General features: G+C 47.7%; 1 protein-coding gene across 1 annotated transcript; it reads left to right on the top strand.

Annotated features, from left to right (window-relative positions):
- Positions 1 to 816: 816 nt before the first annotated feature.
- Positions 817 to 1,242, top strand: H310_15288 (hypothetical protein; the record flags this gene model as incomplete). The annotated part of the gene is made up of 1 exon (XM_008883273.1): positions 817 to 1,242. A coding segment is annotated over one exon (426 nt), but the record flags the coding sequence as incomplete, so codon positions are not given.
- Between the last annotated feature and the right edge of the window lie 2 nt (positions 1,243 to 1,244).

The raw sequence follows: 1,244 nt of genomic DNA, 5'->3' as shown, positions 1-1,244 counted from the left end.
AGCTATCATCAAGATCCGAGTTAACGAAGTTATTCGCCTCACAATGTCGAGATGAGTATCCATACGGAATGTAGTAATATTCATGTCCAACTTGTACACTGAATTGGTTATCATATTCGAGACTGTAAAAGTGGTAGCTGTTGCAGTACTTCGTAATCTTCATTGGGATAACTGATTCCCCTTTACGAACAGGCGATTCAAGATCATTAAACTTGCGCTTGAATTGTGTTTGCTTGTAATCCATTTTAGTTTAAAGTCTAATCTGGTTTATATACTATAAGATTTTTATATCATGTTCATCACAAAATTGAATTGCTCTCTGAGTTGCTCTCTGAATTGCTGTGGATGAGTGGCATTTGGTGGCTTTTTACATCTATGTGGTTTTCGTAGGTTTTCGTAGGTTTTCTTAGGTTTTTGTAGGCTTACCCTATTTTGTTTTTAGAGCTTCTTTTTTGAAAATTTTAAGGATTGTGGGTGTTGAGGGGCATCGGGTTGCTTTTGGGTGACGGAGTGAAGGTTGCACGATGGGGGTCATCGTTCGTCGCAAAGTTGTTTCTTTTCTTGGGTGTGCTGAAAAGTCATCGTTCGTCGCAAAGTTGTTTCTTTTCTTGGGTGTGCTGAAAAGTGGGGAGATTGGGGGTGGCGAGTGGGTTTTGGGAGAAAGGAGGTTTTGAGGGTTTAGAGGTGGGTGAAAGTGGGGAAAAATGGGATTTTGGGAAATTGGAGCTTGTGGGGGGTTTGTTGGGGGCGAACGGGGGTTCTGTGCAGACTTTACCCACGAACACCCTTTTAGAGTATTTACTGATTCCTATCATCATGGGCGCCAACATCGGGACGAGTGTCACGTGTATCATGGTCGCGTTTGCCCAAATTTCCAAGCGCGACCAGTTTGAACGCGCCATGGCGGCGTCGTCGGTCCACGACATGTACAACATTTGGTCGGTGCTCGTCATGTTTCCGTTGGAGCTGCTCTTCCACCCGCTCGAGAAGCTCTCGGAAGCATGCGTCGGCGGCAAGACAAACTTTTACTTCGACTCGCCCATCGACATTGCCGTCAAACCGTTCGCGGACGTCGTGCTCAACGTGAACCGAACAGCGCTGTACGGAGTCGCGAGTGGCTCGCTCGAGTGCGGCCAGGTCAACATGGTCGACAGCGGCGTGTTCAAAAGCGCAAGCGCGTCGCACTCGCTCAGCGACTCGGCGATCGGTGGCATCTGCCTCGGCATTGCGTTTGCGCTGCTCGT

Source organism: Aphanomyces invadans (assembly GCF_000520115.1).
Source record: "Aphanomyces invadans strain NJM9701 unplaced genomic scaffold supercont1.302, whole genome shotgun sequence".
Lineage (NCBI taxonomy): Eukaryota > Oomycota > Saprolegniomycetes > Saprolegniales > Verrucalvaceae > Aphanomyces > Aphanomyces invadans.
This window is presented reverse-complemented; position numbering and strand designations above follow the sequence as displayed.